At 33.9% G+C, this 20,975-nt stretch overlaps 1 protein-coding gene and 1 long non-coding RNA gene across 7 annotated transcripts in view; one reads left to right on the top strand and one right to left on the bottom strand.

Moving 5' to 3' along the window:
- Nucleotides 1-20,975, bottom strand: part of LOC127701625 (terminal uridylyltransferase 4-like) — a 697,935-nt gene that overhangs the window by 73,830 nt on the left and 603,130 nt on the right. For all 6 annotated transcript variants that reach the window (XM_052205614.1, XM_052205620.1, XM_052205629.1 and 3 more), the window contains exons 9-14: nt 20,450-20,536; nt 17,992-18,163; nt 16,551-17,368; nt 13,446-13,593; nt 12,396-12,482; nt 10,782-10,882 (exon numbers count right to left, since the gene is read on the bottom strand). In XM_052205614.1, coding sequence (XP_052061574.1) covers nt 10,782-10,882; nt 12,396-12,482; nt 13,446-13,593; nt 16,551-17,368; nt 17,992-18,163; nt 20,450-20,536 — 1,413 coding nt within the window. The remainder of the gene's footprint in view (nt 1-10,781; nt 10,883-12,395; nt 12,483-13,445; nt 13,594-16,550; nt 17,369-17,991; nt 18,164-20,449; nt 20,537-20,975) is intronic.
- Nucleotides 1-20,975, top strand: part of LOC127703609 (uncharacterized) — a 37,651-nt gene that overhangs the window by 3,387 nt on the left and 13,289 nt on the right. The window lies entirely within an intron of this gene.

The following is a 20,975-nucleotide window of genomic DNA, read 5'->3' as shown; positions in this document are numbered from 1 at the left end:
ACTCAAACCCAGCTTTCCCTTTGTGATATGGAACCTTGTAGTACAATTTCAGAAAGATCCATACACTTACACACAAGTTATTGTCATGAAACTAGAAAAATGCTTGTTTTTTGCCCCTTTTTTGGCCCCTAATTCCTAAAATTTTGAGGCAATTACCACCAAAATCAATCCCAGCCTTCCCTTTGTGGTATGGTACCTTGCAGTACAATGTCAGAGAGAGATCCATACACTAACACACAAGTTATTGTCTGGAAGTTACAAAAATGCTTATTTTTTGGCCCCTTATTCCTTAACTGTTAGTACCATAACCCCCAAAATCAATCCCAATCTTCCTTTTGTGGTATTGAACCTTATGGTAAAGTTATTGTGCGAAAACCAATGTGTCTATGGACGTCGACGACGCCAACGTCATACCAATATACGACCGCAAAAAATTTTTTTGCAGTTGTATAATAATGAAAAAAATTGTATAATTAGTCATTGAAGGGCATTAACTCCTATAAGAAGTCGTTTGACAGTCTTGATGTGAATGTAAAATAGGTGGAGTTCAACATTCTGAACATTTCTGCCACTGTCAGATTTTCTAAGATTTCATATTTATAATGGTTTTCAGAATAAAAGACAAACTTGCATTTGGTTAGCATATCTTTTAAACTAGATATCCCAATAATGACTGTAGCCAATTTTGGTTAAATTTGCTCCAGTAGTTACAAGGAGACAATTTATGTAAAAGTTAACGACGACGAACACCAAGCGAAGAGAAAAAAAAACATCTGTCCTAGTGTCGTAAAATTCCATGATGTTTTTGATGTTCAAAAATTTTTTAAACAAAGACTGAACTTAAAAACACTGCCAATGATGCAATGCATGATTCCTATGTCTCATTTCTGTGACATTTCAGATTGACAAAAGAGCTTTCTGCCAAAGTTTAATCAAATTCTATGAAGCAATTGATGTCTAAAATACACTTTTATTCCATTGTGTATATAAATGTTAACTGCAAAAAAACTAAACTAACTAACTACTTTTATCAATAAAATACTGAAAAATGAAGAAAAAAAATCTAAATTTTGCTATGAATATTGACTTTTGATAACAAAAAAGCTTCTGTCCAAGCCTAAAGTTTCCTAAAATTCCATGAAAGTTTGAAAAAATTATTGATGTCTAAAAAACTTTTACTGTATGACAGTATCTTAATGTTAACTGCCAAAAAAGTCAATTTATCAGTAAAATGCAGAATAAACAGCTGCGCCATGAGCGCATGATACGCCCGTCGCGTTTTCAAAGAATAAAGTTCAATAACTTCTCAATGTCATATCAGAAATTTATAAAAAACTAAAGGGAGGTTATCTTAATAGATATAAATCAGTCGACAAAGTTTAATGAAAACTGCTAAAAGCATTTTTGAGTTGTTGTCCGAAAACTGGAAAATCCCCCTTTTTTTAATGAATAAAACCCCATAACTCTGAGGTAAAATCTAAAATTTATAAAAATCGAAAGGGAGCTCATGTCAATAGTTATAAACAATTCGCCAAAGTTTCTTGCAAATTGCTGAAATAGTTTGTGAGTTATTGTCCGAAAACTGGAAAATCCCCCTTTTTTTAATGAATAAAACCCAAAAACTCAGAAACGTAAAATCAAAAATTTATAAAAATCAAAAGGGAGCTCATGTCAATAGCTATAAACAATTCACCAAAGTTTCTTGCAAATTGCTGAAAGAGTTTGTGAGTTATTGTCCGAAAACTGGAAAATCCCCCTTTTTTTAATGAATAAAACCCAAAAACTCAGAAACGTAAAATCAAAAATTTATAAAAATCAAAAGGGAGCTCATGTCAATAGCTATAAACAATTCACCAAAGTTTCTTGCAAATTGCTGAAATACACAAAATGTAGTTTGTGAGTTATTGTCCGAAAACTGGAAAATCCCCCTTTTTTTAATGAATAAAACCCAAAAACTCAGAAACCTAAAATCAAAAATTTATAAAAATCAAAAGGGAGCTCATGTCAATAGCTATAAACAATTCACTAAAGTTTCTTGCAAATTGCTGAAAGAGTTTGTGAGTTATTATCCGAAAACTGGAAAATCCCCCTTTTTTTAATGAATAAAATATTCAAATTTTAAAGTAAATTTGGATTTTATTAGATAAATACTTACCATCATAAATTCTGAGTGTAACCCCAATTGCGTCATAGGTCAGATGGAAAATCCCGACTAAAAATAAACGTACTCTCACTGGACCGGACATATACCCCTGTTTGCCCATATTCTCCCATTCAATTTCCTCAAGACAGAAACATAAGGAAAGGGGATGAAGGGGAGGTGGGTGGGACCTATAATTTATGATGGTAAGTATTTATCTAATAAAATCCAAATTTACTTTAAAATTTGAATATTTTATAGCTATAAATACGTTACCATCATAAATTCTGAGTAACAGAATCTAACGTAAAGCTGAATCCCCTGTAACAGAAGAAACAGGAGGAAAGTTCAATCTTTGTGCTGAAACTATAGGTCCAAGAGAGTATAAACTCTCGGCAAAAGTAGCCATAGATTGGAGGTAATGAGATATAAAAGAGTTCTCATTTCTCCAGAAACCTGCAGACAGTACCTCTTCTAAAGATGCACTGTTAAACAGAGCCCAGGATGTAGAGATACCCCTAACATCATGAGCTTTAACATAAAAACTATTTAAAAGTTCTGCCTTAGAAGAACCATAAGCTAAAGATATGCATTTGCATATCCAAGTAGAAATAGTTTTAACAGAAAGATCTGAGATTCCTTTTTTAATAGGAATAAAGAGTCTTGAGTTAGAAACAGAACGTAAACTACTCGTTCTATCCAGATAAATAGAAAGGATTCTTACTGGACATAAAAGTACAGAAATAGAATCGCTAGGGAGTGCAGGAATCATGACTGGTTCTGCACCCTTATCTGGAATCTGATTCTTTGCCAAAAAAGCAGGATCAGTTAAAAGAGTAACAGAAGATTTATCCCTATTAAATCGAAGGCAAGCATCAGAAATAGAGAAGGCATGGATTTCACTCCTTCTCCGTCCAAAAGCCAAAGCTAAAAGAAAACAGCATTTATAGGAAAGAAACCTTAAATCTATTGTTTCTGCTGGTTCAAAAGGAGGAAGTTTTAAAAGGATAAAACTAGTCCAAGATCCCACTTAGGAACTAAAGTTTTTTGTCTTGGTCTTTCAAGACTAAAACTACGGACCAAAAGAGAAATATGCTCATTGTTTCCAAAATCTGGGCCACCAGAAATATGAATAGTTCTTGAAATAGCTGATCTATATCCCTTAATAGTAGAGGGACATAATCCTTTGGATTCAAAAAGAAAAACTAGAAAGTCTGCTAATTGTTGTACAGTGACTTGGAAAGGATCAATTTCCCGCTCACTACACCAATCTGAGAAGATTGACCATTTTGCATCATAGACAATGCTAGTGGAGTCTCTGACAGACTTTGTGAGATGCTTGGTTGGTCCTTCAGAAAAGCCTCTCTTTCTGAGGCTAACCCTGAGAGAAGCCAGGCGTGTAGATGAAGTTTTTCTGGATTTTGATAAAGAACCTTGCCCTTGATTTGAGACAGAAGGTCTGGTCTCAGAGGTAGAACTAGAGGACAAGCACATGATAGGCGCAGAAGGTCTGGAAACCAAGACTGTTTCGGCCATGCTGGAGCAATAACTATGATCTTGCAATTTTCCCCTGCTATTTTCTGAAGTACTGGGGAGAGAAACCTGAAAGGAGGGAAGGCGTACCCGAACATTCATTTCCAAGATAGGCTCATTGCATCTACCGCAAAAGATTTTGGATCTGGAACCGGAGACACAAATGTTAGAAGTTTGTGATTGAGACTGGTCGCAAACAGATCTATCTGAGGTGACCCCCAATGAAGAGTCACAGCTTTGAAAACTACTTGAAGTAGTTCCCACTCCGTGTTTACTGGAGCAAGGGATCTGGATAGAGTGTCGGCTAGAATATTGAGGTGCCCCGCAATATGCTCACCACTAGATGAACCTGGAGTTGAAAACACAGAAGGAGAATGTCTCTGGCTATCTGATAAAGAGATAATGAGTTCCTCCCGGATTCTTGAGATAAGCTACAACTGTTGTGTTGTCCGTGGCCAGAATGACAGACTGATTCTTTAGAGACATTTGGAAATGATTCAGTGCAAACAGAACTGCTTTCATTTCCAATACATTGATATGCTCATCCAAAAGATCTGGATTCCAGACTCCCGAGATTGTAAGCCCCTCCAGATATGCTCCCCAACCGAGGGTGGAGGCATCTGTGAATAATGTTAGACTGGGAACTTGAGGGGACAGACATAGGCCCCTCATTACATTTTCCCGTACTAACCACCATTGAAGATGTGGAAATAAAGGCTGAGTGATTGGAATCAATGCTTCCCATTCTTGTGAAGCTGGAATCCATAACTTGTGCAGATAAAACTGAAGCGGACGAATGTGAAGTCGTCCCAATGGAATTACATCTGCCAGAGAGTTCAATAGACCCAGAAGTTGCAAGAATTGACGTGCTGTGACTGATTGAACCGTCAGGAATAAATGAATTTTCTGACATAGTTTTGTAAATTTTTCCTCTGGTGGGAGGACTAGGCCTACACTGGTTAGGAAATGTTCTCCCAGGAAAACAAAGTCTTGAGAAGGAATTATCTCTGACTTTTTCCAAGAGATTAGGAAGCCTATGGACAGAAAACAATTGATGACCAAATCTGTCTGAACCCTCAATTTGATTGGGCAAAATTCCTTGAGAAGGGAATCGTCCAGGTAGGAATGAATCTGAATAGACAGGGAATGTAGGTGAGCTATAGCTGCCTGCATGATTTTGGTAAAAGCCAAAGGGGCTGTAGACAAGCCAAAAGGGAGAGCCTTGAACTGGAAAACTTTGTTGTTCCAAACGAAGCGAAGGTATTTCCTGTAAGTATGGGAAATGGGAATGTGGAAATAAGCAGCTGAAAGATCCAGAGAAGTAGTCCACATTCCTGGAAGGATTGAAGCCCTGATTGATCTGTTGGTTTCCATTTTGAAATGGGGAACAATAAGAAAGTTGTTCAGAATAGATAGGTCTATGACCGGCCTCATTCTTCCAGTCTTCTTTGGAACCAGAAAAAGACGGGAATAAAATCCCGGAGACAGAGTTAAGAGCGACACCTCCTCTATTGCAGATTTTTGTAACATTATGTCCACTTCTACTGATAGAAGTTGATACTTGACTGGGTCTTGAGTATGAGACAAACTTATCGGAACTGCAGACAGAGGAGGTGGGTTCTTGAACTGAAGTGTTAATCCCCCTCGAATTATTGACAGCACATAACAGTCTGAGGTAATTTTCTTCCACTGATTTAGGAAAAAACTTAACCTCCCCCCTACTGGTATTGATTTTTGAGGAACTTGTTGTAAATTTTCCCCTGGGGAAGCTGTCAATAACGTACGAGGGGGCAAGAACCTAGGTACTAGACCCAGGTTTCTTGGGACCCTTAAAACCACCAGAAGGTTTACCTGAGCTTTTTCCGGAGTTATGGGGTTTGTTCTGCGGTTTGCCGTAGTTATTCTTCCTTTTCTTAGCAGAAGAAGGAGGACCACCTGAAGCAGAAGTACTAGTAGAACTAGATGTAGCATTAACCGACCTCTTGCCATTAGTAACTTGTACACTAACTTTGACTGGAGGAGGGTTTTTGCTGAGTTCCTCTTGAACCCGCTGTAAGGGTAAACCAAACATCTTGTCAATAAGTGGAGATTTCAGTAAAGAATCTTTCAAAGGCTCAGCAACAGAAATGTTTTCAAGAAACTCTGCTCTTTTAGATAGGGTGCAATTAGCAATAGAACCCATTAAAAGCAACTGAGATGAACCTAGAGCTTTATCCAGTTGAAGTAAGAAGGATCGTACTTCTGCTGGAACAACCGAATCTTCGCTGTTAAGCAAATGTCCGGTTGCAGCTAGAAAATGTTCGGCTGTGCCAAGAACTTGAGAAGCACTACGAAGGAGATTCTCAGTCTTTGACCAAACAGGTTGAGTGAGACGAAGACCATCTACTGGCTTTTTTCCCAATAAAGATGACATAGATTTGTCACAACTGGGAACAAGTCTACCCAGTGAAGAATCAAAGATATCAAAATCCTTGTACTTAACCTGATCAGAAAAGGATGACATTCCAAATCCAGAGATATTGTTATTAGCAACCTTTTCACTAGCAGAATTAGCGATACCTTCATTAATAAATTGTAAAGCAAATGCCATATGGCCAGATTCAGGAAAAGAATGGCTTGGAAGGAGAGGCAAAAGGGATATGTGCTTCATCCCTCATCAAGGTATACACCTTATCCCTAAGATCCTTCAAGGATGGAGGATCCTCAGTCTCCTTGGTGGGAGGTTGTTGGGCTAACTTAGAAGAAGGCTCAGGGGCCATCTTCGATACCTTGGGAGAAGAACTTTCAACATCCTCATCAGTGAGGAAAGCCCTTTCATGACTCCCAGGGGAAACAGAAAGCTCGTCATCCTCCCTCTCATCATATTCTACAGACTTAGCTGGAGAAGGTTGATGAGAAGAAACTCTATTCTCCAGTAGAGACATACGACTGGATAGAGTACTAAATTCAGCCTTGAAAGACTCACCAAAGTCCAAAAGTAACTTCTGAAAACCATCCAAAGATGATGCATGATCAGAACCCTGAGTACCATGAGAAGAGCTAGAAGATTGAGCTCGAGAGTCAGGTACGGTGGTAGAAGGAGCTACTGCAGGAGTCAAAGATACTGCTACGGGTGGAGCAGGAGCTAAAGGTGGTGCAGTAGCTACCCCAGAAGGGGGACCATAGAAATTGTCCCTATAAGGCCAAAAACCAGGTTGGTTAGGCATAAACCCACCATAAGGGTAAGACTTTGGCCAAGGTGGCTGAGACCATGAGGGTAAAGGTTGTGTGCCCGAGTTTGGAAGCATATACCCACAATAGGATAATGGGGGTCTAGAACTTGGCAAGTTCAAGCCCATAGCTGTACCTGGGACAGAACTAATAGTACCCGATGAATTAACAGGCCTAGATAAAGTATGAGTCACCGAAGTTGACGTAGGTACCCCCCCCCCCCAAAATGCATGGCCGAACCTTGTGAAAGGGTCGGATAGGTAGCATTACCAGACACCGTTGTCGAAACTCCGGTCAATGTACTGGTAGTTTGGGGGGGACTTAAAGGTAGTGACTCATCTAGGAGATAGTCCGAACAAGGAATATTTACGTACGGACTATTCAAATTAAAGTCCATAATAAAATTTACTGTAGTCAAAATAAAATGCTTCGCTGGGGCGCAGCTTGATACGACCGCAGAGGTCGAACCCTGAACAGTTGGGGCAAGTATGGACACAACATTCAAGCTTGATACAGCTCTGAATTTGGATTGTTATTAAATATTTGACACAGCATAGGTTTCTGACACAGAAAGAATGTGGTCTAAGAACTTGAATTTTTTTAATTTACCTATTATGGTCCAATGTCCAAAATCAAAATACATGGTTAGATTCAGCATATCAAAGAACCCCATATATTCATTTTTGTTAAAATCAAACAAAGTTTAATTTTGGACCCCAACTTGGACAAACTTGAAAACTGGGCCCATAATCAAAAATCTAAACACATGTTTAGATTCAGCATATCAAAGAACGCCAAGAATTCAATTTTTGTTAAAATCAAACTAAGTTTAATTTTGGACCCTTTGGACCTTAATGTAGACCAATTTAAAAAACAGGACCCAAAATTAAAAATCTAAATACACGGTTAGATTTGGAATATCAAAGAGCCCCAATAATTCAATTTTAGATGAAATCAAACACAGTTTAATTTTGGACCCTTTTGACCTCAATATGAACCAATTTGATAGCGGGGCCCACAAATAAAAAATCTAAATTCATGGTTAGATTCAGCATATCAAAGAACCCCATATATTCAATTTTTGTTGAAATCAAAAAAAGTTTAATTTTGGACCCCAACTTGGACCAATTTGAAAACTGGGCCCATAATCAAAAATCTAAACACATGTTTAGATTCAGCATATCAAAGAACCCCAAGAATTCAATTTTTGTTAAAATCAAACTAAGTTTAATTTTGGACCCTTTGGACCTTAATGTACACCAATTTAAAAAACGGGACCCAAATTAAACATCTAAAAACACGGTTAGATTTGGCATATCAAAGAACCCCAATAATTCAATTTTTGATGAAATCAAACAAAGTTTAATTTTGGACCCTTTTGACCTCAATATGAACCAATTTGATAGCGGGGCCTACAAATAAAAAATCTAAATACATGGTTAGATTCAGCATATCAAAGAACCCCATATATTCAATTTTTGTTGAAATCAAACAAAGTTTAATTTTGGACCCCAATTTGGACCAACTTGAAAACTGGGCCCATAATCAAAAATCTAAATACATGTTTAGATTCAGCATATCAAAGAACCCCATATATTCAATTTTTGTTGAAATCAAACAAAGTTTAAATACTGGACCCTATCTTGGACCAACTTGAAAACTGGGCCCATAATCAAAAATCTAAACACATGTTTAGATTCAGCATATCAAAGAACCCCAAGAATTCAATTTTTGTTAAAATCAAACTAAGTTTAATTTTGGACCCTTTGGACCTTAATGTAGACCAATTTAAAAAACAGGACCCAAAATTAAAAATCTAAATACACGGTTAGATTTGGAATATCAAAGAGCCCCAATAATTCAATTTTAGATAAAATCAAACAAAGTTTAATTTTGGACCCTTTTGACCTCAGTATGAACCAATTTGATAACGGGGTACACAAATAAAAAATCTAAATACATGGTTAGATTCAGCATATCAAAGAACCCCATATATTCAATTTTTGTTGAAATCAAACAAAGTTTAATTTTGGACCCTTTGGACCTTAATGTAGACCATTTTGAAAACTGGACCCAAAATTAAAAATCTAAATACACTGTTAGATTCGGCATAACAAATAAATAAATGTGATCAAAGATTTTACAAATCTAATGCGCCATACTGTGCAATTAAAGATTACTTCTTGAAATTTTTCAATATTTGAAATTTGAAAAAAAAATAATATTTGAAGAATAATTCTTTTTAATTTCTGAAATCTGAAATGAGAAAAAATGGACCCCCCACAATTTCTTTTTATCCCCCCCCCCCCTTTTTTCCCCCAAAAAATTCTTTCCCTCAAGATATGGTCATAATCTCAATTCAAATTTCCAATGGAATTTGCAACCATAATTACCCATTTAAATTTACCATAGTGCTAACTTAATCTATTTTATAATAGAATTTAAAATATGGTGTCAAATCTTTCATATGGATTTTTTTGTAAAAAAAAATGATGCAACATTTGCAGATATTTTTACTGGTCTTCCTTTATAAATATGCATTTCTTTAAACATAATTTAAAAGCAGTGTAAGGGAAGTAACCAAAACGTTGTATTTGGATTACCTCCCTTACACTGTTTTAAATTATCTTTATTGTTCATTAACCATTACTTTATACATAATTTAAAAGCAGTGTAAGGGAGATAATTTCAATGATGTATTTGATTTATCTCCCTTACACTGCTTTAAATTATGTTTTGTACTAAAGTATTTGTCAATTAACCAGGACAACCTTGTTTTTCCCCCTTTTTTGCCCCTAATTCCTAAACGGTTTGAGCCATAACCCCCCAAAGCAAATCCTAACCATCCCTTTGTGGTATGGAAACTTGTAGTATAATTTCAGAGAGATCCATACACCTTTCCACAGTTATTGTCTGGAAACTAGAAAATGCTTATTTTTGGCCCCTAATTCCTTAACTGTTGGTACCATAACCCCCAAAATCAATCCCAACCTTCCTTTTGTGGTATTTAACCTTATGGTAAAATTTCAAAAAGATCCATTCACTTAAACTAAAGTTAGAGTGCGAAAACCAATGTGTCTTCGGACGACGACGACGACGCCAACGTCATACCAATATACGACCACAAAATTTTTTTGCGGTCGTATAAAAACACAAATAATTTGTTTAGAAATTCAAACTAAACAAGGTAATAAATTTCCAATAATATACACAATATATGAAAAGCAATTAAGCTATTCAAAAAACTTTACAAACAACTAAACACTTCTCTGTTGAATCTGTAATAATTTGCACGTGTGACCCATGTCGCAGATGGAAATTGAATGGGAGAATATGGGCAAACAGGGGTATATGTCCGGACCAGTGAGAGTACGTTTATTTTTAGTCGGGATTTTCCATCTGACCTATGACGCAATTGGGGTTACACTCAGAATTTATGATGGTAACGTATTTATAGCTATAAAACCCCAAAACTCAGAAACAGAAAATCTAAAATTTATAAAAAACGGAAGGGAGCTCACATCAATAGATATTAACAATTCACCAAAGTTTCATGCAAATTGGTAGAAGCGTTTTTGTGTTAATGTCCGGCATGTTGACAATGGACAGACGGACAACGGTATGCCATAATACGTCCCGTAAATGGGCGTATAAAAATGAGAGAAAAAAAATTTGCACTTGATATAAACAAGTTACTGTCCAAGTTTTTTAAAATTTCAATAAGGTTTGACAAAGTTATTGTTGTCTAAAAAAATTTGAACCAGACTGTTCCTAAATGTTGATGGTGCCAACGATGGAATGTAGGATTATTAAGTCTCTCTACCTTGAGGTTTGACAAAATGTCAGAGCTCGACAAAAACATAAAGTAATGTACTACTACAATTTTGTTTGTTCTTACTTCTCCAGTAGGATGCTTGTCAAATGTTACACAAAGGTCTAAGTCACTTTTGGAAAATCCAAAACCATTATAAGATGATCCGAACATATGCAATCTGGAATCTAAAAAAAAGCAACAGAAAAAATTTGACTCTTTGCTTTGGTACAAAAAATGATTGAAAGCATACTTGTCATATATGTGGTGTCTTAATCTTTAAAGTCTAATACTATGACAAAAGAACAAACGTGAGCCTCAAAAGAGCCTCTTTCGCTCATCTGGATTAATGTCAATTGTTAATCTCCTTCCCTACAGACAAATATTAAATTCACCACCTAAAATCTAGACACACTAAGCATTATTCTACTTTTGTTCAAATTGGTTCAGAGGTAAAGATCTTTGAAACAAAAATACAAATGGGGAAATTAGACAGTACTTTTTCAATGTTCAAATCTCATAAATCCATTGAGAAGATACAAATCAAGGTAAAAAACCCTAAAACTATGGAAATCACATGAACTCGAAAAGGTGCTAAACCAGTTAAAATGTAATTGTAGCTTTAATAACTAAATAACTTTTTCTATATCAACCATTTGGTTGCCATAGCAACAATGTACCGGAATCTGCAATGTAAATAATAATGACTTAATAATTTTTCTTTCTCTTAAAGAAAACTACATTTATGCTAAGAAAATGAATACCAAGATATATAATACATGTAAACCACCAAGGAGCTGTGTGTTATCTAATATACTTTTTAATGTTCATCTATTATCTTATTGTGAATTCATTTTGTACATGTATCCTAACAAAGTGATTAAATCAAAGATTTGTTAATGCAGAGTAAGATGAAACAGTCAAACAGCATGATCAATTATATTAGGGCATGTAGGTGAAGGGTATGTAAGAAAACTTTCAACAACACATACATCCTGTTTATGTAGTTCGACATAAAAAACAAACAAAAAAAAAACAAACCATAGAACGAACATGGGATGTGACACTATTGGGGTCAGGGTAGGCATAACTTTCTTGATGTATATTTCATATTTTCCCTTACAATGTGAAACAATGAGATTTACTCAAAAAAGTTAATGTTCATGCTGCAATCTGTATTGGTTATTAATTAGAGAAAAATATAAACACTGAACTTTGAAATGCCTATAATGATGTAAAGTTTATTTCTGGCCCCTTTCAGAACCAATTTTATTTCAGATCAATGCAATGAAATCTAAAAGATAAATTTTGTGAATTTAGAACAAGATTTTAAACGGGATTTTATCCTAAGCTATTAATTTTACGTAACAAATCTATCTGTTTCGTGTATATTAATGTAAGATTCAAATTCCCTCAAGAAAAATGAAAGTCAATTTTACCACATGATATAATTGGACTTTCAATAACAGGTGCCATGAATACGTTTTACGTGACTTTACAACAATGTTTTCTCATTATGAAGTTTACCGCCCTAATCCTGGAAATGTCATGGCGGGTCAGATACATCCCTTTAGATAAATCTCGAACTTGCTATAAGTTTTAAATTAATTCTCATTAATTATGATGGTTCAATGGCTGATAGTTTCTATAAATCACTGTTGTGAAATACATAATTACTTCTGTAACAAATTTTGAACTGACCTGGGTATAGTTCCTGAATAAACTCTTCCAATTCTCTTCTTACTATTTCTCTTTCTTGTAATTCTAATTCATTTGGACCATATTCTCCTATGAATACATACAAGGAATATGCAATAAGGCCTCGAAACAAATTATTTGAGTCTTAAAAAATTGCTATAAAGAAACTGCCCATGACTAGCATCTATAATCAACAAAAAGCTATGTGGCAATATTTATTGACTGACTGATTGTTGCTTGTATAATGACAGAACAGTTGACATACAGAATATTTCTTTCTTATAAGTGATGAAGCTCTGATTTGTAGTTCCCTAGAAAACTGTGACAAAAATATTTAAATATGAGGTTAACATAAAGTGGATGAGTGATGAATTTGAAAATGCATCACAGGTTAAAGCATGTTTACTTAAAGCCTGATGACAAATTACAGAAAGATCTGATTCATGTGATTTGCTATTCCCAAGAAAATTGTGACAAACATTTCATACATGGCGGAAGAGTGATGAATATACTGAATGCGAAAATGCATTAAACAGTATAACATGCAGCAGATTCTCACATGAAGCTTGATACAAAATTTTATACATAATCAGTATGTATAAGAATATATAAGCATTCAGCAAATAAGAGGCTAATAAGTGATGAACCTGAAAACACATCATATGGTAAAGCATGCTCACATTAAGCTTGATACTAAATTTAAGGAAGCTCTGATTTGTAGTTCCCTAGAAAAGAGATATTTCATGGCACATATGGACAGACAAACACATAGAGGAACAGAAGGAAGTTTAGACAGATGGACTGATAAGGGGTTAACCAGTATACCCCACCTACCCCACCTCCTTTGAATAGGGGTATAATGATATATACAAGACAGAATCTGCAAAATATAAGCCATCAATATACATAATATGGAATTCTAGCACATCTTCCTTCTGAAATATTAATCGTTCCACAATTAGTTAACAATGCTGCTGGTAAATTTATGGGTTTGCCCTGTTGCATTAAGTGATATTTGATGCAGGCAAGATTTTTAACAACCTGATCACTCACCAGGTATTCTTTTAAGCAATAATGACAGGGCATCTTTATGAGACTTTGTCAGCTTTGGAAGAACAGACAATTCAGGTAGCTTTTCATCTGGACAAGATTGCTTTAAGTGCCCTTCTTTTTCACACAAAGAACAGAATATCACTGGTCCCTGTAAAACAGTTAGATGAAAATAAAATACTGTTGAATCAAAAAGAACAACATCTCTAATTTACTCCTTATAGAGTTAACTTAAAACAAAAACAGTTTTTTTTTCACATGTTTAAGATAAAACATTTATTTCCCTGACTATCTATCAGTAGAACTAGCCAATTGTACTTAAATATAAGCAACAAGTCTAGAGAGATTCGTGCAAAAAATACATGTATTAACAAAATTGATTGATATGCTGCAAAGACTAACACTTTAGAATTTAACTCAACTCAAGATGCATTTCCATACAGACATTATTCTGAAATAATTCATGCGAATACTTGGAGACCATGCATGCATGTACAAAAATCAATGAAGACCTGTTCTTAAAATTCTATAAAAAAACCAAAATCTTTTAAACAGATTGGTTCTTGTCAAAACATTGTCAAAACATTTTCTTTTAATTTTGTTTTCACATAAACAGACATAATTTTTAAATCTTAATATTCAAACGAACACAAAATTTTATATTGAAAGTTTCTGTGACAATGGTGTGCTGGAAAACTAAGTTGTTGAAAATGGGTTTATTTTTTTAAATTTGACCATGCTAAGGGCAATGTATAAAACAGATTGGTGTTAGCAAAGAGCTTTAGTTTTTAGTGTCCATGAGTTTTCCCCAATCTTTATTCAGCTAAGATTAACTTTTTTCAATGTCAGTATAATAAGCTTCTAATTCAATTATCTCAATAAAAAAAATGTGAACAAGACAATATGAATTTGCATTTACATTTCAAATAATACAGTTTAACAGATTTATATAGAAAACAAGAGTGTCTGGCCTGCTTTACTTATTATGATTAAATTTCATATCATACACCCAATATAGTTAGTCTATTGCTTATAGTATTTGAGAAACAGACCTAATAAAGAACAAGAGTGCACACGCTGAAATGTCTTGCCTGCTTTACTGACCATTGATTTTATGTTGATAGTCCTAAATATAAAGCTTTACTACAAGCATCAAATAAATTATTATATGATCTAAGAAAATGAGGTCAAGGTCTGATAAACCAAACTGGAAATACATGCACACCTTACAATCATTCCATACACCAAATATAGTTGACCTATTGCTTATAGTTTCTAAGAATCAAATTTAACTAGGAAAACTTAACATTGACCAATAAACCGTGAGGTCAAAGTCAGATGAACCATGCCAGACAAACATGTACACCTTACAATCAACCTATGCATTAAATGTAGTTGACCTATGTCTATAGTATCTAAGAAACAAACTTGACCAATGAACCATGATAATGAGGTCAAGGTCAGATGATACCTGCCACACAGACATATACACCTTACAATCAATCTATGCATTGAATAAAGCTGACCTATTGCTTATAGTATCTAAGGAACAAACTTAACCATGAACTTAACATTGACCAATGAACCATGAATATGAGGTCAAGGTCAGATGATACCTGCAAGACAGATATATACACCTTACACCTTACAATCAATCTATGCATTAAATATAGCTGACCTATTGCTTACAATCATTTCATACACCAAATATAGTTGACCTTTTGCTAATAGTTAAAGAAAAACTGACCAAAACACAAAAACTTAACACTGAGCAATGAACCGTAAAAATGAGGTCAAGGTCAAATAAAACCTGCCAGAATGACATGTACAACCTAAAATATTACCATACATCAAATATAGTTGACCTATTGCATATAGTATTACAAAAAAAGACCAAAGCACAAAATCTTAACTTTAACCACTGAACCATGAAAATGAGGTCAAGGTCAGATGACACCTACCAGTTGGACATGTACACCTTACAATCATTCCATACACCAAATATAGTAGACCTATTGCTTATAGTATCTGATATATGGACTAGACCACAAAAACTTAACCTTGTTCACTGATCCATGAAATGAGGTCGAGGTCAGATGAAAACTGTCTGACAGGCATGAGGACCTTGCAAGGTACGCATATACTAAATTTAGTTATCCTATTACTCATAATAAGAGAAAAATTAACATTACAAATAATCTTCAACTTTTTTTTTACAAGTAGTCACTGAATCATAAAAATGAGGTCAAGGACAATGGCCATATGACAGACAGAAACTTCATAACATAAGGCATCTTTATACAAAGTATGAAACATCCAGGTCTTCCACCTTCTAAAATATGAAGCTTTTAAGTAGTTAGTTAATGCCCCCACTGCCACCAGATTACGTTCATTATGTCGAGCTTTCTGCGACTGACATCGCATGCTCGACAAAAATGAACATTGACCAATGGACCATAAAAATTAGGTCAAGGTCAGATGAACGCTGTGCAATTATTTCAAACAGCGAACATAGTTGACATATTGCTTTTAGGATCTGAAAAACAGATATAACCATGAAAACTTAGCTCTGACTAATTAATCATGAAAATTAGGATAATGTCAAATGAACCCTGCCAGACTGACATGTTCACCTAATAATCATCCCATACACCAAATAATATAGTATTATAGCTTATAGTATTACATAACAGACAAAATTATAAAAACTATCATTGACCAATGAACCATGAAAATAGTTAACCAAATAAACACTTAATTAAAGACGTTTTAAAAAATATCATGAACATATTTACAAATACAGAACTTTTATTATTGAAATGCAAAAGTCAAAGTTCAAATTTGCACACATACATCGGAAATTCCAGATTTATCCCTTTCCCTTTTTAATGTTAATTATATATTGATATTTTCTGAAATACAGCCAAATTATATACACAGGAATAAAATTACGTATACAGTTAATAGGCAATGTTTTCCTAGACTAAATATATAAATCAGTACACCTCCACAAGATTTAGTGTAAAGGTATTATAAGCAGTCAGGAAAAGGCATTTGTCTGTTTTAGAAATCTAACATCAACTTAATATTTGAATTTTAGAAATCTACCTTTCCATCTGTGAGAACAGAATACTGAAAAACATAGTTATACTGCTCCAAACTCTTTAGATCTTTTCTTTCTTTGGTATCTTCTCCTTCCAACATACCAGAATAAGACTGATTATGCACTGGCAAGTTATTTTCAGTGCAGTTTAAACTTCTAGATGGTAAATTCAAAGAAACTAATGCTGATTCTAAGACTTCATTCACAAAACATTTGGCTAACTGAATCAAGTGTTCTGAATTCTTATCTTCAAAACTGGTTAATTGGCTCATATCTGAATCTGATGGTTTTTGTTCAGAGTTTATCAACAAGTTCTTTGCAGACTCTGTTTGTTTATATCTTTCTTTACTTGGTATTTCAATATTCTTGTCCATGCATTTGTCCATAGCATGAGACAGATTGACTGCTTCAGAGGAGTCACATGAAGAGGTTACTGTCTTACTGGATTTTATTGAACTAGCAGTCCCATTTGACTCTACAGAATTTATCACAGTTGAAGCATTTGAAGCAGGTTGATATTCAGTCTTAGTTGCTTCAAGTTTGTTTTGCTCAATTCTAGTTCCTTCCTGAAAACCACAATTCTCTATGGTTGATTTCTGCTTTGGTTTAAATGTTTGGTCCTTTTTTGTTTGTGTCGAGTCTTTTTCTAAAATCACACTATCAATATTTTCAATTCTTTTTTTCTTTTTGTCCATTTTAATTTGTTTACAGTTTGTTGGTTGACCAAAATAATGATAAGCCTTTCTTATACAATCCCATATATACTCAAATGATTCAAAACCAGCAACACTTTTGCTAACATTTCTCTTTAATGAAAAAGGATCTGAAACAAACAAAAAGATTCTTGTGCAGAGATATATTTGTAACAAGCAAAAGAAAGCAGTTGTTGGGTTGGTTTCTCATTGACGTTTAGCCCATCTTACAATTTTGGTCTGAAATGCTATGTAGATCTTGACTTGACTTAAAAGTTTTTAAGATAAAAGAAAATAACTTGCATTTCCCCCTAATAATCTAGTTTTAGTCGTAGTCAAGAAGAGCTAACAATTGAGCCAGTCAATCATATTTTTTTCTGCTGTAAAATATTGGCATGAAAGCACCTAACAATGTTGAATTTTCATATTATTAATGATTATGTATCTTAGTCAAAGCTATTGAATATGTTAATCTTTGACATAAATTGCATCAAAATCCAATGAGAACTGTAGATGAGAGAGCTGACAATGTCTGAAAGTGACGGTTAGAGGCAGGTGACTGCTGATAGAGGTGACTGTTAAGGCAGTTTTGACTGTATGTATATATATATATGTGTGATAAAATGCAACAGTAATGATGATATTAATATAGAAATTGTATCTTTTTTTTGGACATAAAATAAAGCTCGTTAAAAAAGAAAAAGGTCAAAACAATAATTTTTCATTAGGAACATTATTTCTAGACATACTCTACCTTCAATTGCAAGTTTCTTGCTGTTCCATTTCTTTTGTGCCCTTGTGCAGACACCAAGGTTTCTGATACATACTACATGAGCATTCAATTCAAATTCTAAAGCATAAAATTTGAACAGCCCAATCCATAAGAATCCAACAGAATCTGTGTTCTCTGAGCTCCAATGATTTACCTAAAGATAAAGAAGTAAGCAAATAAGCACATACATAAAAATTTTGCCAGTACTATTAATCAAACTTAACAATATCTGAAAATCTGTTGGATAATAGTAAACTTCATTTGGGGTTTGCAATCACATAACTGATTATACAATTTTTTTTAGACAAAACATAGTACCATATTTTCCAGTCAGGAGATAAACCTTAACCTGTTGATCATGTTAACACTATGTCAGATTTTCTCTGTCTGCTTTAGTCTTTGAAATATAAGCCAAAATCTGCATTTAACTTCAATGTTCTATTTTTAGCAACAGCAGCCATGTTTGTTGATCCCTAATAAACATTCAGGTAAAGTTTTGTAAAATTTTGCCCACTAGTTTTAGAGAAGATTTTTAAAAAAAATTAAATCGACGGATGGATGTACGAACAACAACAATGAACACCAAGGGATGGCAAATCTAACATGGCCTTTAGACCAGGTGACCTAAAAAAAAAGTCTTACAGAAGTCTAACTGGAGTATAAGACAACCCTGTTAACTTTCCGAAAACAATTATCAACTGATAATACAGACAAGAGGCTGTCAGAGTGACAGCAAACCGGATTTTCCTGCATGAAAATAATATTTGCAAAGCTGGACCCCTGTTCAATTAAAAAAATATATATAGCATTCAGAAAATTAGATTATACAGAATAACAAACAAACCTACCACAAAGTTCTTCAAACAATTTACCAAAGAAATGAAAAAATAAATTTCCAAAATATCATTTATCATTAATACAATGTCTTTTAAAGATCTATAAAACTTATCTGTTATTATCTTCAAAATGTGTAATAATGAACAGTAAATTTCAAACTATATTTATACTGTCCTACACAGCTTATCATCAACAACAAAATTTTCAAATAAATCTGTCACTCCAATTATAATAGTTAATTGATAATTACCACAGGCTTTTTGTCTTAAAAACACTCAGTGTAATGAAACTTTATATATATAATTAATAGTTCCCAATATTTTTTCTTTCATTTGTCACAAACTAATATCTGCAACTTATCTATCAATGTGAACAACTTTATCTACACAATGTAATGAAATATATCCTTTAATAAAAATAGATTATTATCTAATGAAAATGATACATGTATTTGCAAATCTGGACCCCCAAACAGGATCAAGTAAAAATTAAACATTAACACACCAAACAAAAATAAAATACCACATAACAACTGTGACATCTACCTTCAAAACACACATGACTTGAAAAAATAGTTATAAAGAAATTTTTGACAACTCCTGACTAAAATCGATTGAACAGATACAATCATTGATAGACTATCTATCCATATACTTCTTAATTACAAAATTTCTGTTCAAAGGGAAATAACTCAAATTAAAAATAAATCATATAATAAATATCACTTTTCGCTACTGAAAGGTCTACAACTGAACAACGGGAAAAGCTAAAATCATGAAAATTGAACTTGACCTTCATTTAGTCACAGGAAACAACATATCTAAATTTGAAAAGATTTGTCAAAGCATTTTCATGAACGGACACTGTTTGGCAGCCTCCCGCCCACCCGCCCATCATACCTCCTCAAATCAATAATCGATTTTTCCTTGGAAAATCCAGTTAAAAATAACAGTAGTTCTATTTGGCCAACTAAAAATAGATGATTTTCATCCAAATTGTTGAAAAAATGGGATGGGTGGGTGGGATTTTATTTTTTTATTTTTATTTCCTCTGAAATCCTTTCATAAAGTGTTCTTCATGTGCAAGGGCAATAATAAGCTTATATCATGTATAATAAAGAATTCTGCATGCTTTTTAAAATTCTGAAATAAATATTTCTGATTGGCATCCACTGTTACAATTGCTTTAGAAACATTAAATGTAGAGAAATGCACTCTTTTAGACTACCTACATCAAATTTCTCAGTTTGCATTCTGAGTTATGGTTTATAGTGCTCAATGAAGCATATGCATTGGTATGAATACAGAGTAAAACTCAAACTGCACTGAAAATACTAGGATTTGATGCTTTCAAGATTCTTATGCAAAGTGCCAATATAGTTTTATTCACTTGTTATAAACATACAATGTAAAACATGAAATTAACCAAAAGTAGTAGTTTAAAGACTTTACATAAACCAGAGCCTGTGTTGCTCCCTAGGTCTATTTATTTTCACGTAAAGCTATTTTCATTATTATAAATTACTATTAGATTAGCCCCTCTCATATGCCTTTATTTAATTATCAATTTACTCCCCTGTTGATGAGAGTTCAACTTTTCTTACCATTTCCTGAATTTCACTGAAATCCAACTCTGGCTTCGACTGGATCCTGTTTTTTGTAGGAGACACACACTCAGTAATATCTGTACCCTAAAAATAATCACTATTTTAATAGAAAGTTTAACAAAGGGGATAGTTTGGCACAGAAAAATATGACTACAGGAGGTCAACAAGCCCATGTGAAATGTTGTTTATGCTCTTATGAATCTTCACATAAAAGTTCTTGAATAATAAAGAATTAATGAATCTCTAAACGATTCATGACATTCTTACAATTGGTTATAGCTACAATCTCTGAAACAGCTGGTGTCTGCAGAGAGCAAGATACACTGGTCTTGTACATATCGAAATCTTTGTGAGAAGAAAAATGAAAATTTAGCAGGCAATCAGAAGAAAGTAAAATGGTTCACAAGGTCATGTTTTCCTAGACTGTTTATAAAATCTTTAAACTTCAATTTGATGTTTACTGATTGATATTTTGACTTGGATACACAATTTTTTTGTTAGTTGTTATTGTCATTAGACTAGC

This window comes from Mytilus californianus, unplaced genomic scaffold, assembly GCF_021869535.1.
Source record: "Mytilus californianus isolate M0D057914Y unplaced genomic scaffold, xbMytCali1.0.p SCAF_1, whole genome shotgun sequence".
NCBI classification, from domain to species: Eukaryota; Metazoa; Mollusca; class Bivalvia; order Mytilida; family Mytilidae; genus Mytilus; species Mytilus californianus.
The sequence above is the reverse complement of the archived record's forward strand: the minus strand, read 5'-3'. Positions and strand labels throughout refer to the sequence as shown.